The 22,086-nt window shown below is 51.5% G+C and overlaps 1 protein-coding gene across 3 annotated transcripts; it reads left to right on the top strand.

Annotated features, from left to right (window-relative positions):
- Positions 1 to 187: 187 nt before the first annotated feature.
- Positions 188 to 21,885, top strand: DEF6 (DEF6 guanine nucleotide exchange factor). Of its 3 annotated transcripts, XM_032340551.1 has the most exons (12): positions 967 to 1,056; positions 1,814 to 1,908; positions 11,300 to 11,440; positions 12,039 to 12,224; positions 14,044 to 14,280; positions 14,381 to 14,527; positions 17,565 to 17,673; positions 17,876 to 18,174; positions 19,220 to 19,386; positions 19,504 to 19,702; positions 21,004 to 21,094; positions 21,294 to 21,885. In XM_032340551.1, exons 3-12 carry the CDS (start codon positions 11,408 to 11,410, stop codon positions 21,515 to 21,517), a joined length of 1,692 nt encoding a protein of 563 aa, XP_032196442.1. In that variant the 5' UTR covers positions 967 to 1,056; positions 1,814 to 1,908; positions 11,300 to 11,407; the 3' UTR covers positions 21,518 to 21,885. The 3 variants fall into 3 exon arrangements, with proteins under 3 accessions (XP_032196443.1, XP_032196440.1, XP_032196442.1); XM_032340549.1 differs by lacking the exon at positions 1,814 to 1,908 and having other exon boundaries at positions 190 to 1,056; XM_032340552.1 differs by lacking the exons at positions 1,814 to 1,908; positions 14,044 to 14,280; positions 14,381 to 14,527 and having other exon boundaries at positions 188 to 1,056.
- The last annotated feature ends 201 nt before the right edge of the window (positions 21,886 to 22,086 follow it).

The raw sequence follows: 22,086 nt of genomic DNA, 5'->3' as shown, positions 1-22,086 counted from the left end.
CCTCACAGACAGTGGATCTGAAGAAAGGGAAGCACAGCCGTGGAGGACCCTGAGTGCCAGGCCTCCTACTGTTGGCCAGCCAGGAGCTGCCCCCACCCCCTGCACAAGGTTCACCCTCCCCCACCTCCCACCCCACCGCCCTGTGTTTCAGAAACAGGCTCCCATTCTCAGGGCCAAAGGGCCCCAGAGTGGGCAGCGCTCTGAGCTGAGGCCTTCCAGAGCCAGAGCCCAGGGGATGGGGAGGCAACAAGTCACGGGCCAAGCCTGCCCGACCTGGAGAGGTGCCCTGGCCCAGTTCCTCTGCCAACTGTGTGTCCTCGCCTTTGTCTTCTTCCGCTTGGGAGGAGCCCTGCCACCACAGTGATGTTAGACAGTCCTAAAAGGCATGCTTTGTCCCATCCCTGCTCTGCCTCACACCCATGCCCAGACCTTACAACTGGGTGAGGTGGGTATTCTTCCCGCTCTCCCCTGAGGGAACTGCTCTAGGAGGTTAGCTCGAGCAAGGCCTCCTGCCTGGGAAGTGTGCAAGCGAGGCAGGACACCCTCTACCACCACCCTCCCAAAGCCCGGGGGGGGGGGGGGGGGGCGCTTGCTTTTTGTTGTTTTGTTTTTTGTTTTGTTTTTCCTTCATCCCCTCAGCAAGCTGCCTCAGGGAACCCAGAAAGCCCCAGAAGTTTCTGGGGCTGGGGAGACTTATAAAGGGCTCCATGCGCCGGGAGCCACACTGGACAGCAGCAGGCCTCGGGCTCTCCGGGGCTGGGCTCCCAGGTGGTGTGCAGAGAGTGGGCCTGGAGCACGGAGAGAGCGACAGCCCCCGGCAGCACGGAGAGCCTGCGCGAGCAGGCAGGTGGAGCTCTTGCTCCGCGCCATGGCCCCTCTGCGGTCTCCGCAGCCGTTCGCATTTCCTGAAACCGGATCTCGGTGTCAGAGCCGCCCCCAGGCCGGGCGGGCACCTCAGCCATGGCCCTGCGCAAGGAGCTGCTCAAGTCCATCTGGTACGCCTTCACCGCTCTGGACGTGGAGAAGAGCGGCAAGGTCTCCAAGTCCCAGCTCAAGGTGAGGGGCCTTCGGGGCCCGGGGTGGCCGGTTGGGGCGCTGCCTTGGCCCCTGGTGCCCAGGAGCCGGGCGGGGACGCTGCGCGGATGGAACTCAGCCATGCAGAGGCCCAGGCCTGGGGAAGGGAGCCGGGACCCGGTAACCGGGACGTCGCCACCGGGTGGTTGCTGCTGCCTGTGCTCTGGGGCCCCAGGGAGGTAACATGCAGAGCCTTTGCCCCGAAACCTGCCCACCCCCAACTCTCTGGAGGGTGGAGGTGACATCATAAGGTTTTGAAGGCCAACGGGCCAGGCTACATCCTACACTCCGTGTGATGAGCACACATCTCCCCAGAGTGAAGCAGGGCACGCACCCTACTCCCTCCTGCTGCTTCCTCCTGGCTTTGAAGAGAGACAGTTAGCTAGTACTTGTCAGTCACTTCCTCCCGGAGCTGAGTGAGAGGCTTAAAGAGCCTCTCCCAGTTCCAAACCAGGCTGACTGGGTTGCCTTTGCCAGAGAACAACTCCTCTGAGCCCTGTCTCTCAGATGCAACAGCGCTGGGAAGGGGCAAGGACTGAGACCCTGCTTTGCGGCTGCCCAGCCCACTGCCCACTCCTCCCAGGTTGGAAAACTGTTCTCTTTGGCCTTGGGACCTCAGGCAGGGAAGAGGTTGAATCTGAGCCCAGGAAGAGCCCCATCGGTGATTGCCCTACAGTTCAGTGCCCGGTCCTGGACAATGCCTGGGAGACCAGCAAGTTTCTCTCCTTCCATTCTCCAGTCTCGGCTTAGTGCTGCCTTCTCCACCCTGGTCAGTGGGGAAGAAACAAGGCCCCAGGCCACTGGAACCTGGGGACCCTGGGAGACAGAAGCAGGGTAAGCCTCAGCCCTCAGTGACCTGCCTTACTGATGATCATTCATTCGGTTCACATGTTGACCAAGTGACTAAGTGCCTGGCATGAAGCTAGGCCCTAGATTTCTGGTGTCTCTTCTGAGCACCCCCAAGGATGCCTGCAGCCTCAAGGCAGCCTCCATTTTTAATGACCAAGATAGGAGGTGCTTGCAAATCTGGGAGAGATGAAAAAGGCAGGGTAGGCGTTGTGCGCCACCCCCACACCACCCCCCTCTTTTGCTGAACTAGGACACAATAAACTTGGATGTCCCAGACTGGTCCTGTCCCATAATCTGTCCCTTAGCTAGAATTATGAGCATTCAAAAAATGATTCTTGACTTCCCCAGGAAAGAGAGGTCACTACTACCTTTGATCCTTGAGGAAGATTCCTCAAGAGGCAGGCTCTTCCTTACATTTTACTTAAATCCTTTTATTGCACATCATGTCATCTAGTGGGGGCTTCAGGATAGGAACAGTCCCAACGTCCATAGTTTGTTGTCTCCAAGGTACTGTCTTCTGTCTCCACTACCTGTAGCCCCTATATCCACTCCAGGCTCTCTATGCCTGCCCCTCGCATAGAAAGTGGCTACCCCTTTTCCTCATGACCTCAGCCAGTAAGGCTTTCTGCCTTATCCCTCTTTTTTCGGCCTCCACTTGGATTGATGCCCATTCCTCACCCCCACACATTGAGTATCTTCAGGGAAGATTCTGTTAGGAGCTCACATTCTTGAACTGGCCACTATCTGCACCACATCACTGCTCACACTGAGCCCACCGCCAGCAGCCTTTGGTCACAGAAGAGCAAAGGAAGTTTTCTCCCCCACTCAACAGAAAACATGTCCACTGCTAGCAGTGGGAATCGCTGCTAGAAGTGAGAGTCTCAGGCTGGGTGGTGGGTCAGGCAGACACAGTGGGCCCATGTCACGCAAGAGAAGAATAGGGAAGGCAGCTCTTCCCTGAGACCATAGTGGGAGATACTGGAACAGGAGGAAGTAGTGATAGTGTTGGGGGCAGGGATGCCGGAAAGACAAAGGAGCAATAGAGAAGTGGTCAGAAGTCAGAGGAGGAAGCAGATGACAGAGATACCAGGGGGACCAACCCCACCCCTGAAAAGACTTGGGGGAGAAGGGAAAAGACCTTGGGGTTAGTCTGTCCTCACTAACACTGTCCCTCGCCTTAGGGCCCTGGATTGGGACCAGGCAGGGAGACGTGCACCAGCCCAGCAAGCAGTGTCTTTCTGTGACAGTCACCACCTCCCTGATGTGTTGGGCTGTCACTGGCTGTTGTGGGCAAAGCCATGATGAGGGAGCGGGAAGAGCCGTCAGGCCTCTGAGAAGTAGCCGAGGAGTCAGGATTGTTCTCTCTGGAGAAGGAAATCTTGGGGAGAGAGCAGATGGGTTTTCCTCTGTTTGAATTCTTGTAGTGGATACAATGGCCTTTGTCCAAATGCGTTGGGAAAAGTACAATTAGACCAATAGGCATGACACTTCTTCACAGGAAGGATTTAGGCGGAGCACCAAATTTCCCAGGAGTTGAGGACTGCCTGAGTTTTCCCAGGGTCCCCAGAACCTCCTTATCTAAAGAACTCTGGAGGGAGTAAGGGTCCTGCCAGACGGCTGCAAGGAGAAAAGCCTTGGCAATGATGGATTTCCTCTCTTCCCTGGGGAGCAGACTTGGTACTAGGCCTAGAGGGGAATCAGCTGAGAATTGGGGTGAGGGCCCTGGAATTAGGGATGTGGATGGAGCGGTATGTCTCTGGCTTAGTGAGCTCTTAGGAGGAAGCAGGCCTGCCCCTTCCCCTTGACTGGCAAGAGCTGGGGTGGGCAGGGAGGATAAACTGGGGCCTTCCTGACTTGACTTTTCAGGTCTTCCAGGCTCCTGAGTTTCAGGCTCTGTGTCTGGAGGGGGACAACAACCCTCACTTTGGTGGCGAGAAAGTTAAGAGCAATTCCAGTCCAGGAATCTGCTGGCTGGGATCTTCAGCCTTTTTTTTTTTTTTTTAAACACTGTCTTTACTGAACCACTTATTTTATTTTATTTTATTTTTTTACTATATTTTTTTCTTAAGATGTTATTTATTTATTTGATAGAGAGATGGGGGAGGGATCACACAAGTAGGCAGAATGGCAGGCAATGGGAGAGAGAGAAGCAGACTCCCCCCTGAGCAGCGAGCCTAATGAGGGGCTCGATCCCAGGACCCTGGGATCATGACCTGAGCCAAAAGCAGATGCTTAACCAACTGAGGCACCCAGGTGCCAGATCCTCAGCTTTGTTCTGACCCCTCCCTACTGCTGGTCTCGGGCTGGGATGGCAGGGAGTGATGGGATGATTTAGTGATGCGCAGAGCACGTGACTCAGAGCCACACAGACCTGCTCCCCAGCTCGATGACCTTGGGCAAGTGCACACTGTCTCTGAACCGCTGGTTTCTCACCTGTAAAGGCAGAGGATTGAACGGGGTATCACCAGTTAGCCTACAAAGGAAATTTTAACAAAGTACATGAAGTAGATGAAATCAACCCTGGATGCAGCCTCTCCTTTCCCTTTCCCCAGCCTGTCTTGCCTTTGGTGCCCACTCTCAATCCCTTCTAGCTCTTTCTTTTTCTTTTACTTCTCTAAAAAATTTTATTTATTTATTTATTTATTTGAGAAAGAGCAAGAGAACATGAACAGTGGGTGGGGTGGACAGAGAGAAAAAGAGAAGCAAACTCCCTGCTCAGCAGGGAGCTGACTCAGGGTGGATCCCAGGACCCGGAGATCTTGACCTGAGTCAAAGGCAGATGCTTCACAGACTGAGCCACCCAGGTGTCCCCCCTCCCCCACCCCCCTTCTAGCCCTTTCTTGCTGTCAGGAGGCACACAGCTCATCCAGAGATTCCCACCTTTTAAAATTCCCGGTGTTCCTCCCTTGGGATAGTAGTTATGCTCTAGTACCCGCTGGCTGAGAAAAATACATTCAGCAACTCTTAAATGGGTCTGTATATTATAAAAGAATCATGTGGTACCTAGATGCATTAAAAAAAAAAAAAAAAAAACTATAGGCCATCTAGGCAAGAGAGAGATCATTAATTCTCTCTGCAGCCATTATTCAATGCTGTGCATGAGTTCCCAAACCCGTCCTATGTGCGCCAATGAAGGCTGGGAACTGCAGGACCATGGGCATGGCACCTGCCCCATCCCCACACTCGAGTTTTTAGGGAACTCACAAGCCCCTCCAGGAGAACCATTTCCCCACATGCCTTCAGAGGAAACAGTGCGTAAATGAAGCCTCTCAAAGGTCAATGGCTGCCAACTCAGGTCAGGGGCTGCCTGGCTGGGCGGTGAGACTGTGGGAGTCCTCTCTGAGGGCCCCCGAAGGGCAGCTTGTGAAAGCTACAAACACCTGGACCCCACCCTTGGAAACTCTGAGTCAGTTGGGAGGGGCGGGGCCCCAGCGCATGTGGGTTTCAGCAGCTCCCCAGGTGATTCTGAGGCTCAGCCAGAGCTCACAGTGGCGGAGAAATCGATCAAGAGCAGGCCTTTAGAGGTAGACATCCAGGAAGACACTTGACCTCTCTGTGATCGGTAAAGGGAGGATAATGAGAGGCCCTGCCTCCAGGGGCTGAGGATTGACTAAAATCAGCCAGTGCGCTTGAGCTCCCGCACATTCTGGCCTCTACCTCTGCCATTTCCTTTCCAGTGTGACCCTCCTCCGGTCACGCCCTCTCCCCACCTCTAGCCCCAGCCCTACTCAACCCGCGCCCAGGCACAGGAAGCCTGGCAGTCTGAGGTCTGCCGATCTCTCTGGGGAGAGGCCCTGAGCCCCCGGTGTCTGGTGCTTTTATTCCTTCTTGTCCTAATACCTGAGAGCTCACAGAGATTGGAGCGTCTGTCCTGGACCCCTCAGATGCCACTGGCAAAAGGTACAGGTGAGGAAGGCAGGTCTTAGAGGACAGTGTGGACGAGGGAACCAAGGCAAGCAACAGCTAAGATAACTGCGGTTGTGTGTCCCCCTTCTATCCTAGGGCAGCAGGAATTTTGTATGACATCTCTTTGAACCCTGTTTTTAGACTAATGAATACCGAATCCCAGTGAGGTTCATTTGCGCAGAGAGATTCAGTCTGTGTCCGTCTGACTTTTGTGTTTTTCCTACTTCTTTTTTTTTTTTTAACATTGTATTTATTTATTTGACAGACAGAGATCACAAGTAGGCAGAGAGGCAGGCAGAAAGAGGGGAGGAGGAGAAGCAGGCTCCCTGCCGAGCAGAGAGCCCAATGCAGGGCTCTATCCTAGGACCCTGGGATCATGACCTGAGTCGAAGGCAGAGGCCTTAACTCAATGAGCCACCCAGGTGCCCCAGTATTTTTCCTACTTCTTCCCGTAATGCATTTCAGTTTATTCAACAGATAGTCATTGCATGTCCATTACATGCCAGACCTCGTGATATAACCATGAATACAGAGGTGAATAAAAGGGACAAAAATCCCCACCCTTGAGGGGCTGACATTCTAGCCAGAGAATACAGATGAAAAACAAACTAAGTAAGAATGTATCATGTGATGGAAAATGATACATGACATGGAAGTAAATAAAGCGGAAACGGGGATAGAGATCGGGGGTAGAGGGGATGGGGTTATAGATTTAAATAAGGTGGTCTGGAGAAGTCCTCCTTGAGAAGGTGACATCTAAGTAGAGACAGGAAGGAGAAGAGGGTGTGTGCCATGCCTGGACCTGGCAGAAGAATATTCCAGGCTGAAGGTATAGCAAGGGCAAAGGCCCTGAGGCAAGTGTGTGGCTGGCCCATCTGAGGAATGTCAAGAGGGCCAGAGTAGCTGCAGAGAAGGGAGCAAAAGGGATGAAGCCAGAGAAGGTATGGCGGGCCAGGTTCTACGGGGTCCAAGGCCTCTGGAAGGACTTGGAATTTTACTCCGCGAACAACAGGAAACCATTGGACCATTTAAGTTAGACTTGAGGAGTCAGTCAAAACATTTATCATAAGTGGGACATGGTACTGAGCTCTGGAATCAGGCCTGAACTTAGAGTCCTTTCTGCCCTCAAGGAATGTAGAGCACCCAGAAATGCTCACACAAAAAGGGCATAGCAGAGGAATGTTATTATAGAACAACTTAATAACAGGGTACATTAATAACAGTGGTTAATAGCACTCTTTGCTTTTTATCTCTATAGTTTTAAAGTTTTTGTCATAAAAACAATATATGCTCCTGTTTGAAAAAAAAAAATCAGAGTGCAGAAGAATATAATTTTAAAGAAGATGAAATTTATTCTATAAGTAAAACATGGTAGTAGTTAAAATTCAAAGACAAATGTAATGTTAAAGATAATGAAAGTTCCTCCCCTCCCTGGGGAAGGATGGTGGGGTGATAGCTGTTAACAGTTTGCTGAGTCCTCTAGATTTTTCCTACATACACATAAACATGTGTACAAAGATTAGGTTGAAATTGCTGACATTTTATTGTTTCAGCCTATTAAAACAGCTATTAAAATTTGCTATGGTTCAACCTAATCTTTGCACACATTTATTTTACAAACATTTCATTCTATAGCTGCTTTTCTCACCAGCCAGTATAGTATGCCTATCTTTCCATGTCTGTTCATAAAAATATAATAAAAATAACACACAACTTTTATTAAACAATGAGCGAGGCACCAGGTGCTATGCTAAGCTCTTCATTCTAAAAAACCCTTTGGAGTAGGCCAACTTTCTATTTTCACAGAGAACAAGGTCTTAGAGAAGCTAAACCACTTACCCATAAGCCTGTAAGTGGCAGATGGAAAATCTTTCCAACCACGCATAGGTCCATGACACAATGTACCTGTCCCTACTGAAGGAACCTCAAGCTGTCTCCAATTGCTCGTTTTATAAACAATGCCTCTGTGAAGATTCTTGTATGTGTAGTTCTGTTCCCTTGAGCATCTCCAGGTTAGGTGATTAGAAATGTGAGGGGCAGGGCGTCTGGGTGGCGCAGTTGCAGTCGGTTTGGCAACCAACTCTTGTTTTGGCTCAGGTCATGATCTCTGGGTTGGGAGATCAAGCCCTCCCCGATCAGCCGGGAGTCTGCTTCCCCTCTCCTTCTGCCCCTCCCCGAGCTTACACACACACACACTCTCCTCTCTCTCTGAAATAAATAAATCTTAAAAAGAAAAAAAAAAGTGCTGGGGTCATTCCCACTTTTAAGTTTGATACATTCTTGCCGTCCAGGAAGATTATCAATTCACACCTCAACAGTAGGATATTCAAGAATGGCCCTATTTCTCCACAACCTCTTCAGTGCCTGATGTTATCAGTCTTCTGATCTATGCCAATTCATTAGGTTAAAAAAAAATCTCACTTTCTATACAGGAAGGGATCTAACATTTGCTCCGTGCTGATTTAACTCTGGCTGTCTCCATATGTCCTCTCACTCTATCCTCACAGCCTGTCCATGGAACAGGTATTATCCCACTGTGTTGCTGACAATGATACCGAGGGGCAGAAGGTGAAGGTGTTTATCTCCCTTCTAACAGTTTAACAATTCCGTGGAAGAGTATACCTCTTTCCGCTAGAGGAAGCAAAAAAAAAATCGTTGGGCTGATTCTCATTGGCCCACGATTGGTCATGTGCCCTTCCTTGAGCCAATCACCATGACTCCGATGTGCCCACCCCACAGCCGCGTGGGCCAGGGATGCAGAGTCCATAACACAGATATTAGTGAATGGGGGAGAGGTGCTTCTCAAAAACAAAAACAAAAACAAAAACCAACAACGAAACGAAAAAAAAAAAAAGCGAGGCTCCATTACCAACTATGGGTGGAAAGGGCAGACTTCATCAGGAAGAAACTGCCTATCTTTTAGAACAATAGAAGTAGAACCAAACCTGGAACAGGAGGGGCGCCTGGGTGGCTCAGTGGATTAAAGCCCCTGCTTTCCGCTCAGGTCATGATCCCAGAGTCCTGGAATCGAGCCCCACATCGGGCTCTCTGCTCAGCGTGGAGCCTGCTTCCTCCTCTCTCTCTGTGTGCTTCTCTGCCTACCTGTGATCTCCGACTGTCAAATAAATAAAAACAAAAAAACAAAAAACCTGGCGCAGGAGATGATCTGAAGAGCGTGGGAAACGAGGGTAGGGATGGAGGTGGGGGTCAAGGATGGCTGCCCAGAGGGGAGTGAGGGGAAAAGAGCAGTTCCCTCTGGCTGGGCCTTCCAACTTCCAGCTTTGCTGCAATGGAGCCTGAGGCTCAGTGGAATACTGGGGCAAATTCTCAATTCTTTGTCCCGTGTCGTCCAGTCCCGTCCAATCCCGTTCTCCCCCCACGCCCCCACCACCCCCGCACCCACCTTTCACCAGAGAATAAAAAAGTGCCTACTCTGGGATGTTACCAGCTCCTGCCTCAGGAACTGATTCTAAGCTTAACTGCTGGTGGTGGGAATAGCCCTTCTGCACAGCATTCACTGACTGCCTTTCATGTGCAGAAGAGGACACAGGGGCTGTGGGACATAGGAACAGAGATGTTGTCTCCAGAGTCGCAATCTACCTTTAGAAAGAGCCTGAGGGTCAGCACTGGAATAGTGAGGCAGCCTTCAGAGCCAGGCACACCTGCTTTCAAGCTCAGCTCAGCTGTTTACTCTGAACTTTATTATTTTTTAAGAGAGAGTGTGTGTGCAGGAGTTGGGGGCAGAGAGCAGAAGAAGAGGGAGAGAGAGAATCCCAAGCAGACTGCTGGCTCAGTACAGAGCCCAATGTGGGGCTCGATCTCATGACCCCAAGATCAGGACCAGAGCAGAAATCAGGAGTCAGACACTCAACCAACTGAGCCACCCAGGTGACCCAGTAATGAGTACTTGAACCATTCCCTCTGTGATACGAACTACAACAGGATTACCCCCAAGGCAATTTTATTTTTTCCTGATCTGTTCAAACTTCAATCTCTTTCGGGGTTTGTTATCCAGCTCGCGTTTCCCCTCCACGCCATCCCGGCCACCATCCCTTCCAGGCCTTTTCCTCCACATGTCACACACCATCGTGCACAAGCCTTCTCTGAGCCCTCCCCAGCTCCCTTCCCTCTTTGAAGGACAGTGACTGGGAGAGCTGCACTTGCCTTTACTGGACCAGACACACTGTAACCTGAACCCCAAGTCTTTGATGGGAATGATAGGAAATTCAGGGCTCCTGCCCTGGGGCAACAGTCACCTCCCTGTTGACAGCCCAGCATCCTAGGAAGCCCCTGAGTTTTGGGATCTGCGGAGCTGGGTTTGAATCCAGACTCTTGCTCACTGTGGATCCTTGGGCAAGTCCCTGGATCTCTTGACCCTCAGTGTCCTTCTCTGCAGAAAGAGGATATCCCTACCCAATGAATTGTCTGAGAACATGGCTGCTTGGGTTTGAATCCCAACTCTTTTACCTCATCTGTAAAGCGGGGATATTAACAGTGGTGTTGGGGGTTAAGTGAATTATATATAATGTGCTTAGCTCAGGGCTTGGTGCATAGTAAAGTGTGTATGGTTTAGGGTTTGTTTTGTTTTGTTTTGTTTTTATTGAGGTATAATTGTCATATAACATTATATTAGTTTCAGGTATACAAATTAATGACAAGGTATTTATAAATATTGTGAAGCGATCACCGCAATGTCCAGTTAACATCCATCACCATACATAGTTACAAAACTTTTCTCTTGGGGGGGCACCTGGGTGGCTCAGTGGGTTAAAGCCTGTGCCTTCAGCTCAGGTCATAATCTCAGGGTGCTGGGACTGAGGCCCGCATCAGGCTCTCTGCTCAGCAGGGAGCCTACTTCCCCCTTTCTTTCTACCTTCCTCTCTGCCTACTTGTGATCTCTCTGTCTCTGTCAAATAAATTAATTAAATTAAAAAAAAAAACTTTTTTCTTGGGATGAGAATTTTTAAAAATCTAGTCTTAGTAACTTTCAGATAGGCCAGACTGTAGTCTCCATGTTGTAGGATACCTCCTCATTACTTATTTTATAACTGAAAGTTCTACATTTTGACCCCCTTCACCCAGATACCTGCTGCCCTATCCCCTACCCCTGGCAACCACCAGTCTGTTTTCTGTCTCTGAGCTTACAGTAGGGGGATGAAGGGTTAATTTGTTTTTTAGATTCCACATAGAAGTGAGATCATATGGTATATATTTTTCTCTGACTTGTTTCACTTAGTGTAATGCCCGCAAGGTCCACCCATGTTGTTACAAATGGCAAGATGTCTTTCTTTTGTATGGCTGAATCATATTCCCCCGTATTCAGATGCCTATGTTTTAGTTATGATTGAATTGAATAATGCATGCAGAGGACTTGACTGGGATGGGAATGGGGACAAGCCGGGAGGTGGCAGCACCCCTCTAGCCCGGTTCCGGCTGGGACACAGGAAGGCAAACCGCCACTCTGTCTCAGGTGCTGTCCCACAACCTGTACACGGTCCTTCATATCCCCCACGACCCCGTGGCTCTGGAGGAGCACTTCCGGGATGATGACGACGGCCCTGTATCCAGCCAGGGATACATGCCTTACCTCAACAAGTACATCCTGGACAAGGTGGGGCCTTGCTTGAGGGGGCGCCTCTCCCCACTTCCCAGTCTGTGCAGCGCCCCAATACATTGCCACCCCAACTCCTCCCACCTATAAACTCCTCACTGTCCATCCCTGTCCTCCCATCTCCATCCTTCAGATTCCAGCCACTCGCCCCCTCCCTGCCCCCCTCACTCCCTCCTCCATCTCCCTACCTCTATTCTAGCCTCCACCCTTCCACCCCACTCCTGCCTCGGGGGTTTCCAGCCATAACCTTTACAAAGGGCTTCCCCCAGGGCTGTGCCTCCTGCTCTTCCCAGCCGTCCCTCTCTTCTTGAGTTCTTCCTGGTTGTCCATCCCGCCACCCTTGGCCTCCCCTCCTTTCTCCCCTGGGCTGAGGGACAGGTTTCTCTATCGGCAGGGGACTCGGGTGTGTGTGGAGGGGGTGGGTGGTGGGAATCAGCTAGTTACCCGAGAAGCAGCTCAGGGACTCCTCAAGTTAAAGAGCCCCAGCTTGTCAGGGTGGGGAGCAGGGAAGAGACCCCAGGAAAGCAGCTAGAGACTTGTCCGGTGGGAGAGCTGGGATGGGCTGGCCGTTTTGGCTGACTTGCTGGCTTGGTGGCAGGTGGAAGAGGGGGCTTTCGTTAAGGAACACTTTGATGAGCTCTGCTGGACCCTGACGGCCAAGAAGAACTACCGGGTGGACAGCAACGGGAACAGCATGCTCTCCAATGAGGATGCCTTCCGCCTCTGGTGCCTCTTCAACTTCCTGTCCGAGGACAAGTACCCTCTGATCATGGTTCCTGATGAGGTGAGGGCAATGGCAATGGCAGTCCCAGAGACTGAATCCCGGGGGCCAGCAAAACCTTGAAGGAGGCCAAATCACCTCTTAAATTTCCCACAACCCCTTTCTTCTTGGTCTCCCCATGCTGGTGCCTCTCTGCCCCCAGCTGTCTCCAGATGCCTAGCATTGCCTGTATCAGAGTCATTGTGCCCAGGAAAACCAAAACTACCCTTCCTTCAGTGCTCTCTTAGCCCTCAAGGGAAGAAAATGACCACAGATTCTATTTACATGACAGTGTAAATTACAGGGCATTTAAAAATGAAAACATTTAAGATCCAATGGCAGGATTCCAGGCACTGTGGCAATCTGAGAAGGTTACTAGATGAGGGGAAGGGAGAATTTCCAGGGATGTCTGGCCCATTACTCCAGGGCTGGATGGGCAACCAAATCTGGCCCCAGTTCTAGATTTTTCCCTCCCTGTCTTCTATAATATAGAGGAGAGCCGGGGCATACCCAGCTCTGGCTCCAGAGGGCATCTGGGGGTAAAGGCCTGGATTGTGTTCCCCTATCTCCTCAACTTATGGACGAAGCCAGGGCACGTGCCCCCCCCCTTCCCACTTCACCTCTCCCCCATGCATTTAGCCTTCTCCTGAACCTTTTGCCCTTTTGGTGGCTGTGAAGATGCCAGGGCGAATTTAGGTCTTAGGTATGGTGGGGAGTGGTCCTCTGTGTTCACAAGAAGTCCTAACGTATCTAACCTCAGACTTATCTCCTGGAAGGGCAAGGGGAGATGCCTAATCGCTGAACTGGTACACCCACCCTACTCCCAGTTGGACCAGTAACCTCCAGGGGAAAGTCCTATAGAGAGTGTCCCAAGCAGCTGCTGGGGCAGGTAGGGGACACGTGTCCATCTGCACAGGCACCCGGCTAGGCAACCTTGAGACCTCTGCCTATCAGGGGAAGGGGGCCCCTCGTAGGCCAGAAGGCTGCTCACTGCCGTGATCAACACATTGTATGTACAAACTGCAGCAGGATGAACCCCAACCGCCACTTCCTGTTCCTCTGTAGCAGGTTTCCTGTCCCTGCCCTGCTTACACCCACCTCCAATCCCCTTGCCCTCCCAGAAGGGAAGGATCCTCGGGGTTGGGGCTTGGGTTTGGAATAAGGACTCAGATGAGATACAACTCGAGTTCTAGCTGCCACCAACTTGCTGTATGATTTAGAACGAGTCACTTCCCCCTCTGGGCCTCAGTTTGGTCGTTGGCCAAGTAAGGGTATTGGATGAGAGGGCCTTTGTGCCCCTCTGACGTGTTATATGATTTGCTGCCTCTGCCTGACCCCCAGCCCTCAGCCTTCACCCTGCCCTTGATTTAAAGCATGAAGGAATGGGATGTGGGACTGGAAATTGGGGAGGGGAAGGGAATGCCCGAATTGGGGTTGGGGCTCCAGGATCCCCCCTTCAACCTACCCCGATTTCTTTTCTTTTCTTTTTTTTTTAAAGATTTTATTTATTTATTTGACAGACAGAGAGACAGCGAGAGAGGGAACATAAGCAGGGGGAGTGGGAGAGGGAGAAGCAGGATTTCCACTGAGCAGAGAGCCTGATGCAGGGCTCAATCCTGGGACCCTGGGATCATGACCTGAGCCGAAGGCAGACGCTTAACGACTGAGCCACCTGAGCACCACTCCACCCTGGTTTCCACCAACATTTAGTCATCTGGCTTCCCTACTCCCGTCCCTGGTCACCTCTGCCCAGGCTCTGGGAGCCAGAGAGGGTCCCCCCCATCCTGATATTGTCATAGGCAACACTGTCTGCTATAGTCACCAGGCTCCCCGCCTCCTCCAGGTGGAATATTTGCTGAAGAAGGTGCTCAGCAGCATGAGCTTGGAGGTGGGCTTGGGTGAGCTGGAGGAGCTGCTGGCCCAGGAAGCCCAGGCTGCCCAGACCACCGGAGGGCTCAGCGTCTGGCAGTTCCTAGAGCTCTTCAACTCCGGGCACTGTCTCCGACGTGTGGGGCGGGACACCCTCAGCATGGCCATCCACGAAGTCTACCAGGAGCTCATCCAAGATGTCCTGAAGCAGGTCAGGCCAAGCTGGGAACTCAGTGAGGACCCAAGACAGGGTGAAGAGGGGATGGTGGGGGGGCGCAGTGACGCCTCTGACTTGGCTCTGGCTATGACAGGGCTACCTGTGGAAGCGAGGGCACCTGCGGAGGAACTGGGCAGAACGCTGGTTCCAGCTACAACCCAGCTCCCTCTGCTATTTCGGGAGTGAAGAGTGCAAGGAGAAGAGGGGTACCATCCCGCTGGATGCACAATGCTGCGTGGAGGTGAGGGGGACCAGCGAAGGGGGTGGAGTGCAATTCAGGGCCCAGAGGCTCTCCAGTGTGGTATAAAAGCAAGAGGCTCGGGAGGAGAGTGGATGGAGAAAAGCCACAGTGGCAAATTTCTGCTTAGATGACTGTAACCCAAATACATCTGGGTGCCTCAGGCCATTCTCATGCATGCCAGCATTTAAAAACAAAACAAAACAAAACAAACCCAAACTGCAACAAATCTAATACTAAAGCCACTGGTAAGTAATGTGGATTTTGCTAAGGATTTTAGAGGAGATGGCTTATGTCTCATGCTACAGAGCAAACTTTTTTTTTTTTTTAGGGAGAAAGAGAGTGGGTGGCAGAGGGGTGTGGAGGAGGGGCAGAGGGCAGGGGAGAGAGACTCCTTTTTTTTTTAATAGTTTATTTATCTATTTGACAGAAAGAGAGATCACAAGTAGGCAGAGAGGCAGGCAGAGAGAGAGGGGGAAACCGACTCCCCACTGAGCAGAGAGCCTGATGTGGGGATCGATCCCAGGATCCTGAGATCATGACCTGAGCCTAAGGCGGAGGCTTAACCCACTGAGCCACCCAGGTGCCCCAAGAGAATCCTTTTTTTAAAAAAGCTTTATTTACTTATTGAGAGAGAGAGGGGCGGGTGTGGGGTAGGGGAGGGGCAGAGGGAGAAGGAGAATCCCAGGACCCCAAGATCATGACCTGAGCCATCCACGTGCCCTGAAAGAGAATCTTAAGCAGCCTCCATGCTCAGCGAGGAGCCCACTGCAGGGCTTCATCTTATGACTCTGACATCATGACCTGAACCAAAATCAAGAGTCGGAGCCTTAACCGACTGAGCCAACTTGGTACCCCCACAGCAAAACTTTCCAAAAATCCCCTTTAAAAGTTTTTCTCCTTCACCCAAATTCCATTCACTTTGGCAATTCTATTCATCCCTAGTCTTTCTCCACATCCCTCTCCTCCAGTGCTTCCCCTCCCTTTCCCCCCCTTGGCTCTATCTGTTATTATTTTAGGAGACCTAAAAATTATTTTAAATGGTAGTTTAAAAAAAATGCATATACACACCTATACACACACACACACACCCCTAACATGAAGTTTGCCATTTTAACCATTTTAAGTGTACAATTCTTGGCATTAAGTACATTCACAATGTTGTGTAACCTCACCACTATCTATTTCTAAAACTTTTTCATCATCACAAAGAGAAATTCTCTACCTATTAAGAAATAACTCATCCCTTCTTTCTCCCCAGTCCCTGGTATCCTCTATTCTACTTTCTGTCTCCACGAATTTGCCTATTCTGGGTACCTAGAATGGAATGGAATCACCTAATATTTTGTCCCTCTGTGACTGGCTTTTCTTCAGTGTAAAGTTCCAAAGTCCATCCATGTTGTGGCACGGGTCAGGACTTCAGTCCTTTTTATGACTGTATAATATTCCATCACATAGATAGACCACATTTTGTTTATCTACTCATGGACTGATGGACAATGGGTTGTTCCCATCCTTTGGCCATTGTGAATAATGCTGGTTTGGCCATCCATACAGAAGTTTCTGGGTAAGTATATGTTCTCATGTCTCTGGGTATATACTGAGTAGAATTGCTAGATCATATGGTAACGCTATGTTTAACTTTTTAAGGAATAGCCAAATTGTTTTCCAAACCAGCTGTACCATCTCACATTCTCACCAGCAGTGTATGAGAGTTCCATTTTGTCCATATTCTTGTCAACATGTGTTATTTAAATTTTTTAAGAATTATTCTTATAGGGCACCTGGGTGCCTCAGTCAGTGAAGCATCTGCCTTTGGCTTAGGTCATGATCGCAGGGGCCTGGGATCGAGTCCTGAGTCAGGCTCCTTGCTCATGGAGCGGTCTGCTTCTCCCTCACCCCACTTGTTCTCTCTCTCTCTCAAATAAATAAATAAAATATTTTTTAAAAATTACTGTAGCCATCCTAGGCTCTCTCCATTTTTGCCACGTAAGGAAACAGGTGTCACTGAGGACGGAGCATAGATCTTGGGCAGAAAGCCCAGCTCCACCACCAACAGGCAGTGTGAACTGGGTATGTTCCTGGACCTAGTAAAGCCTCAGTTTCTTTTTCTATAATGTGGAACTAATAATGCCTGCTTGGCAAGGTTATCTTGGCATTGTGAATAAAATGATGCATCTAAACACTAGTTCAGCCTCGAGAGCACAAGAAGCTCAATACATGGGACACAAAATGTGGTCTATCTATGTGATGGAATATTATACAGTCATAAAAAGGACTGAAGTCCTGACCCGTGCCACAACATGGATGGACTTTGGAACTTTACACTGAAGAAAAGCCAGTCACAGAGGGACAAAATATTAGGTGATTCCATTCCATTCTAGGTACCCAGCTGGCTCAGTCAATGGAGTGTGTCTTTTGATCTCGAGGCTGTGAGTTTTCAAGTCCCATGTTGGGTGTAGAGACGGCTTAAAAATAAAATCTTTAAAAAATTAAAAAGAAGAAGGAGAAGAATCTCAAAAAGTGTTAGCTGTATTTTCCAGTAAAATATAAGCTTAGGGAAGGCAGGGATTTGGTCTGTTAGTCCCACCTCAGTATCCTAAATGCCTAGAACAATGAGCCACACTCAGGAGACACTCTAAGATATCTGTGGAATGAATGAATGGAGAACTTAACCCAACAGGCAGGGCTATGTGAAAATGAATGATTTGGATAGTGAGGACCCTGTCATGGAAGGTGTTCAAGAATGATCTGCACCCATACTCAGTAATGGACTAGGTGCCAGGCCCCATGGAGAGACCAAGACAAAAACTTGCCCACCCTACCTCCAAAGAGCAGAGGCTACAAGACTTGAGGGGACATGAGCGCACCCAGAATTAACCTCTTTGCCAGGCCAAACAGGCTCCCGGCAGACTGGGGGCAGTGCCCCGGGAAGGGGAAGGAGGTCAGCAAGAAGGGGTAGGGGTTGGAGCTGGAGCACTCCTGCGGCACCCCTACCCCAGTGAAGCCAGCCTGTCTGGGAACACCTGCCCTCTTCCAGGTGCTGCCAGACCGAGAGGGGAAGCGCTGCATGTTCTGTGTGAAGACAGCCACCCGCACGTACGAGATGAGCGCCTCAGACACGCGCCAGCGCCAGGAATGGACAGCTGGTGAGTGCTCGCTGGGTGGCCTGGGTCTGGCTGGACCTCAGTCGCCTCCTCTGTGTAAAGGGGGGTGATGACACTGTCCAGCGGGAGGCTGGAGACTGCCTCGAGCCTCCTCGGAGGCCCCTTTCTGGAGGTGGGCCACCTCCAGGAGGACCCCGCTGCTCCTGGCTGGCGCCCTGCTGACACCCTCTCTGTCCCTCCGCAGCCATCCAGACCGCGATCCGGCTGCAGGCCGAGGGGAAGACGTCGTTGCACAAGGACCTGAAGCAGAAGAGGCGCGAGCAGCGGGAGCAGCGGGAGCGACGCCGAGCGGCCAAGGAAGAGGAGCTGCTGCGCCTGCAGCAGCTGCAGGAGGAGAAGGAGCGGAAGCTGCAGGAGCTGGAGCTGCTACAGGAGGCGCAGAGGCAGGCCGAGCGCCTGCTTCAGGAGGAGGAGGAGCGACGCCGTAGCCAGCACCGGGAGCTGCAGCAGGCGCTGGAGGGCCAACTGCGCGAGGCGGAGCAGGTGGGGCCGGTTCCCGGCGGGGGCGGGGAGGTGGGGATGAGGAGAGACCCCGCCCAAAGCCGAGATCTGGGGGCGTGGTCGGGGGCGGAGCCCGCGGGCCGGGTAAGGCGTTGCATGGAGGAGGGGCTTGGAATGAGGGACTTGGGACAGAGCCCGGCACTTGAAGCCTGCATCTGGGACGGGCCCTGTGCCAGGGGCGGCGTGAGGAGGGGATGGGGGTACAGGAACCTGGCCGTGGGATGGCTTGAGATGAAAGATGGGGCGGGGCCGAAGCTGAGTGCTATAGGTGGTAGAGGAGACCTGGGCTGGGGGCGGGGCTTGGACAGAGATGCTGCTAAAGACCCCCATAGTCAGGAATGAGTTTGGAACAATGCTAGACTAGATCTGGACTAGACTTGATCTAAGTGTACAGTGAAACCAGTTTGGGGAATGCAGGATGGGAGGAAGGAGAGACGAATGTGGAGGCGGACTAGACATGTAGAGGCAATCAGATATAGGATTTAAGAGATCTAGAGCTGGAGTTAGAGACACCTGGATCCGATCGCCACTCTGCCTACTTAGGAGCCTTGCGATCTCAGGCAAGTTACTTAGCCTCTCTGTGGCTCAATCACGTATCAGTGACATGTTGATGCTAACTGTGCTCCTAGAGGTATGATGAGGATCAAATTAGGAAACACCTTTAGTTGTTATAACAATTATTATAATTATAGTCTCTCCCTGCCTGGCACTAGCCCTAATTATAGTCATAATACCTAATATTATAACACATAATAATAATAATTAAGGCTGGTGCTAGGCGGGGGGTGACTTTACCTCCCTCCCCCCATGTAGCATCTGTTCACTGACCATTATCTGACCTAGTAAGGCTCCCAGAAAGAGATCAGATCAGGAAGGAATCCCGACATGAAGGAACTCCCCAGACGCTCAATGGGACAGAGAGCTATGTGGACCAGCCTAGAGGAGTCCTGGGGAAAGGGCAGCGCACCTGCAGACTCCTCTACCCCACGCGGTGCCCCCGGTGACATGGCTCCGCGCCCCTGCACAGGCCCGGGCCTCCATGCAGGCTGAAATGGAACTGAAGAAGGAGGAGGCTGCCCGGCAGCGGCAGCGGATCCAGGAGCTGGAGGAGATGCAGCAGAGGCTCGAGGAGGCCTTGCACCTGGAGGTGAAAGCTCGGCGGGACGAGGAGGCCGTGCGCCTCGCCCAGACCAGGTAGGACTGAGGGGCCCCTTCTCGTTCCTCTCCCCTGCTTCCCCGGCGTCCTCCTTGCTGAGCACCTGCGAGGTGCCTTGGCTCTGGAGACGACCCAGTGCGCGACCCCCTCGGCAGACTGCTAGAGGAGGAGGAGGAGAAACTGAAGCAGCTGCTGCAGCTGAAGGAAGAGCAGGAGCGCTACATCGAGCGGGCGCAGCAGGAGAAGCAAGAGCTGCAGCAGGAGATGGCGCTGCAGAGCCGTTCCCTGCAGCAAGCACAGCAGCAGCTGGAGGAGGTGCGGCAGAACCGGCAGAGGGCCGATGAGGACGTGGAGGTGAGGCCTGGGGTGAGGGTGGGCGACGGGGTGAGCCCCTCATGCACAGGACCTGCAGCCTTCCCTCAAACACCGAGTAGACCGTCTCCCCGCTGTGTGACCTCAGGCAGATTGCCTAACCTCTCTGAGTTTCGAGTCCCTCATCTGGACCGTAATAAGCATGGCCTGAAGACTAAAGGAGCTGGTGGGTGTGATATTTAGTATGCAGCAAGTGTGGAAGAGACATGAGCTGCTATTTTTATCATTATTATCAATCTGGGCAAAATCTCCTCATCCTCTTCCAAGCTCCTACCTTGCTATCCCTGTACTTTGGCTCTCATCTCCATAGAAGAGGGGTTTTTTGGTTGTTGTTGTTTTTATTATTTATTTTTATTTTTTAAAGATTTTATTTATTTGAGAAAGAGTACAAGCTCGGGGCAGGGGTAGAGGGAGAATGAAACATACTCCCCACTGAGGAGGGAACCAGATGCAGCCTCCATCCAGGACCCTGGGATCATGACCTTTGCCGAAGGCAGGCGCTTAACCAACTGAGCCACACAGGCACCCCAAATTTTTTATGTTCTATTAATATAATTTAATTTTGACTTGGTCATTGTAAAAAATCTGTACACAGAAACATGTAACATAGAAAGGGGAAGTTCCTCTGTGATTCCCTCACCTGACAACCACTGCTAAGGGCTAGGGGACCGGTGGAGCAGAGGTTTTGCTTTTGGTCCTGGAGAGGTGGTGTGGTGTGGTGGTTTACAGTTCAACATAGGTCCCTGGGCAAGTCACTTAAATTCTTTTTAAAAAAAAATATTTTATTTATTTATTCATTCATTCATTCAACAGAGAGAGAGGGGGAGAGAGAGCACAAGCGGGGGGGGGAGAAGTGGACTCCCCACTGAGCAGAGAGCCCAATGTGGGGCTCCATCCCAGGACCCTGGGATCACGGTCCAAGCTGAAGGCAGATGCCTAGCTGACTGAGCCACCCAGGCGCCCCATCATTTAACTTCTTCTGCACTGGTTTGTTGTTAGCATCTGCTCTGGAGATTAACTAAAATGATAAATATATTTTAGCACCTCTTAGCTGCTTAATGAATGGAACTATAATGATGACAATTTTTGACCCTTTCGGGAGTCCACGAGACCCCTGAAATTGGAAGTTCATCTATATAACTCTTTATGAAATATGTGAATTTTTCTGGGGAGATGATCAATAGCCTTCGTCAGATTCTAAGGGGCTGCAGACCCGAAAAGGTCAAGACACCCCATGGAGGATGGTGTTTTTGACACGCTGTCCGCTGGCCCTGACCCCACAGGCTGCCCAGCGGAAGTTGCGGCAGGCCAGCACCAACGTGAAACACTGGAATGTTCAGATGAACCGGCTCATGCATCCAATTGAGCCTGGAGGTGAGAATGGGGAAAGCCTCGAACTTTCTCTGGAGTGGGGCGGGGGAAGGGAGGGAGAAAGGGATACCTCCAGATCTAGAGAGGCTGCACAGGATTGAAGTTCAGGAGGTTCTCCTCTCCCCCAAGGGCTGAGAAAAGGCCTCTCAGCCTCTCTTTAGGTTGCCTTTCTCCTTACTCACGGTTGCCTTTTCTTTGCCAGATAAGCGTCCCACCACCAGTAGCTCCTTCACAGGCTTCCAGCCGCATCTACTTGCCCGCCGTGACTCCTCCCTAAAGCGCCTGACCCGCTGGGGATCCCAGGGCACCCGGACCCCCTCGCCCAGCAGCGGTGAGCAGCAGAAGTCCCTCAACGGTGGGGACGAGGCGCCCATCTCAGCTTCCACCCCTCAGGAAGATAAACTGGACCCAGCACCAGAAAATTAGCCTCTGCTATCCCCTCTTCCTCCCAAACTCATACCCACCAGAACCCAGCCACAGCTGGCCTGTGGGTGATGCCAGCCCCCGCAGAAGAGGGAGCTAAGGTCCTGGTGCCAGGAGCTCTGGCCCTCCAACCATGACACAGTCCAGAATGGAGCCTAGTTCATTTTTGGCACCAGCCCTAAGCCCCTGACCGCTTAGGCTGTCTGGGATGTTGATCCTTGAGAACTTGACCTTGTGCCTTAACCCCAAGGACCCTGTGCCCTGGGCTGGAAAAGAGAGCAAACCAGCAAGCCAATGGCATGTGCCCTCAGACTGCCACCAGGTTGTGGAGGTGCATTTCCAAATAAAAACTGTTCTTGGAATGAACCCTCGATCAGTTCTGCCATCCCTCTCTCCCGCCATGTCCGCTCTTTCAGCCTCAAGTCTACTTGTAGGTCCCCGAGAATAAAGTGGAGGGTGGGGCGAGGCAAGTACATGCTGCCGCTTACTACCTGGGTGACTTTGGTCAAGTCTGCTCACCTGATTGCGCTTCAGTTCCCATGGTGGTAAAATACGGATACTAATGGAACCTG

This window comes from Mustela erminea, chromosome 4 (assembly GCF_009829155.1).
Source record: "Mustela erminea isolate mMusErm1 chromosome 4, mMusErm1.Pri, whole genome shotgun sequence".
Taxonomy (NCBI): Eukaryota; Metazoa; Chordata; class Mammalia; order Carnivora; family Mustelidae; genus Mustela; species Mustela erminea.
This window is presented reverse-complemented; position numbering and strand designations above follow the sequence as displayed.

Bases quoted from the DNA above. Each gene is read 5' to 3' on its own strand.
- DEF6 (XM_032340549.1), top strand. From the start codon at position 961: ATGGCCCTGCGCAAGGAGCTGCTCAAGTCCATCTGGTACGCCTTCACC. The intron at 1,057-11,299 runs GTGAGGGGCCTT...ACTCTGTCTCAG, and splicing joins TCTCCAAGTCCCAGCTCAAG to GTGCTGTCCCACAACCTGTA. The intron at 18,175-19,219 runs GTGGGGCCGGTT...GCCCCTGCACAG, and splicing joins AACTGCGCGAGGCGGAGCAG to GCCCGGGCCTCCATGCAGGC.